At 36.8% G+C, this 2,484-nt stretch overlaps 1 protein-coding gene across 1 annotated transcript in view; it reads right to left on the bottom strand.

Moving 5' to 3' along the window:
* The window catches only part of LOC133313691 (protein indeterminate-domain 11-like), a 2,925-nt gene extending 1,278 nt beyond the window's left edge, over window positions 1-1,647 (bottom strand). The window contains exons 1-3 of the mRNA XM_061515091.1: window positions 1,457-1,647; window positions 730-1,066; window positions 177-573 (exon numbers count right to left, since the gene is read on the bottom strand). Coding sequence (XP_061371075.1) covers window positions 177-573; window positions 730-946 — 614 coding nt within the window. The 5' untranslated portion in view covers window positions 947-1,066; window positions 1,457-1,647. The remainder of the gene's footprint in view (window positions 1-176; window positions 574-729; window positions 1,067-1,456) is intronic.
* Window positions 1,648-2,484: the final 837 nt, after the last annotated feature.

The following is a 2,484-nucleotide window of genomic DNA, read 5'->3' as shown; positions in this document are numbered from 1 at the left end:
AAGAATGTGATTTTATTATTACTCGAATTCGATTTCCTCAAAAAAAAAAATGATGTGAATTTCAGTCAACCTCGGATTCAAATCGCATCCAGCAGCTTCATAAATGAATGATGTGTGACTTATAAACTGAACCCGTAATTCAGATATGTCATTCCTAATGGTGTAAGGTTAGTTACCTTGAGAAGAGGGTTCCACAGTCACATCTATACTCCCTTGTTCCACAGGTTTTCGAGTGAGCTTTCCAGTCTGATTGAACTGCATACTTCTTTGAGCACTTGTCACATTTCCACTTCTTCTCACCGTGCTTTCTGCAGAAGTGCTTCTTGATACCTGTTAGGTCTCCCAGGGCTCTTGCTGGGTCATGGTGCACACAAGTGGCTTCTGGACACACATACACCTTCTTCTTTATCTCTTTGCTTGTTCTCTGCTTCAGCTTCCATGGTAAATTGTGTCCTCTTCTATGAAGTTGAAGATTCTGATCTCTTTGGAATCCTTTGTTACAGATCTCACAAATGAACCTATTCGATGTCATAAGAGTCTTTGGAGACAAGGCGATTACTTCAGCATCTGGGTCTAAAATAGATTGAAAAAAAACAAAAAACACAAAACACAAAACACAAAAAACAAAAGGATAAGAGAAACCCAATTCAGAGAAACAAGACAAGGACATATATTAAACAAAACAAAACAAATGATACTTAGAACTCTGAATAGAGATAGATAAGAAACCTGGGTTGCCAGGAAGGTTTCTCTTTTTCTTAAGTGGAGGCTGTGTTTGAGTTGGTGGTGAAGCAAGGTGTTGTTGAGGGTAACTGGTACCAATTTCTGTTCTGTTGCCTGAGGAAGCACTAGCTTCACCGGATGCAGAAGTCAAATTAGACATGTTTTCCTCCACCAATGGTTGCTGCTGCTGCTGTTCTTGTTGGAACATCAAACCCTTCATCATCTTTTCTTATATTTGGAATTTTTTGAATCCTAAGTCTGTGTCATGGGCCATAGATCTGGGTTCTTCGTATATATGTTACAACAAGTCTTGCTTCTGGGATCTAGCTAAGAACAACCCTTACTGAAAACAGAAAAGGAAAAAAGCTGGACAAGTGAGAGAAATAACAGAACAAAGAGGCAAAATTGGCATACAACTCAGGAATAGTCTTTGAAATCCAGATTTTTTTTAAAGCAAAAGAAAAAAAAAAGTGGAGATATATAGTTCTCTATCTCTATGAAGCAAAACAATCCCTCACTACAAGCTTCAATGGTTTCCTCTACTTGTTTGGCACCAACCCAAGAGACAATTTTTTGTTTTTTTTTTTATATATATACACCAAAAAAATCCAGTGATAGCCACACTAATATGAACAAAAATATAGACCCAGTTGCTCAAAGTTCAAACTGAGAGAGAGAGAAAGGGAGAGAGAGAGTGATGTGGATGAGATGAGAAGAGGGATTCCCTCTGTACCTCAGGCTGTCCAAAACAATACCCAAGGGAAACCCTACGGTTAACTCTGACGTTGTGCTTTCTGTCTTTTCCTCTGTTCTCTTTCTCAACCCCAGAAAAATATTTTCTTTCTTTATTATTGCATATATTTTGCTTTTAACAAAGTTCAAATTTTTTGCCATAAACTTTTGTTCATATGCACTCTCATTACCTTTCCCTTCTCTCGTAAAGTAAGCAGAAAAAAGGGATGGAAAAGCAACCATGTAAAAAGAGAGTATCATTTGTATATTCAGATGGATATATAGATACATAGGCTTATAGAGAGAGAGAACAGTGAAAGAGAATGACAGGATGAGAGAGAGAGAGAGAGAGAGACAAGTCCACTTCTATTATTTAACATCATGGGTAGTAGACCCCCCCCCCCCCCCCTTGCTTTCTACGATTTACGGTGACATGATTGAACCATTGATTAAATTCTAACCGGCATGGCTAAAAGCTTCTCCCCTTAATTCTTTTTTATTCTTCTCTATTTTTTAGTGCTTTTCCATCGTTCATTTCATTATCATTGTCACTATTGCCTATAAAAAAATACTGAAATTTCTGACAACTTTTGCATGGTTATATATTTTAAACAAATATATGAATCATAATCCTCAGCCCCCCCCTCTCTCTCTCTGCGTCTTTCTTATTACGACCGTATCATTAACAATCACAAATTTTGTCGGCCTTGTCATTTTCATTTCATAATGGTCATTATTAATATTAAAATATAAACATCAAATTGGACCCTCCAACATTTTGCTAGCGTCGCTTTGCTGATATATTCCTATGCTCCAAGTTGACTCCAGAGTCAAGAACTGCAAAACTATTCATCCCTTTAAACAGAATTTTTTACTTCAATGTGTTTATCTGTGTTGTGGTTATTTGCTCGATGACTGAAACTAATTTTGTTTTATTCCTTGCATTAGGAATAAAGCCGTGACTCGTGAGAATAATTTTTAAATGATTCAACATTGAAATTTTCAGCTTGAAAGTCTCGTGATTAACTT

The sequence above is a fragment of the Gastrolobium bilobum genome, unplaced genomic scaffold (genome assembly GCF_033153095.1).
Source record: "Gastrolobium bilobum isolate Gb01-03AN ecotype WA unplaced genomic scaffold, APGP_CSIRO_Gbil_v1 utg18832, whole genome shotgun sequence".
NCBI classification, from domain to species: Eukaryota; Viridiplantae; Streptophyta; class Magnoliopsida; order Fabales; family Fabaceae; genus Gastrolobium; species Gastrolobium bilobum.
The sequence above is the reverse complement of the archived record's forward strand: the minus strand, read 5'-3'. Positions and strand labels throughout refer to the sequence as shown.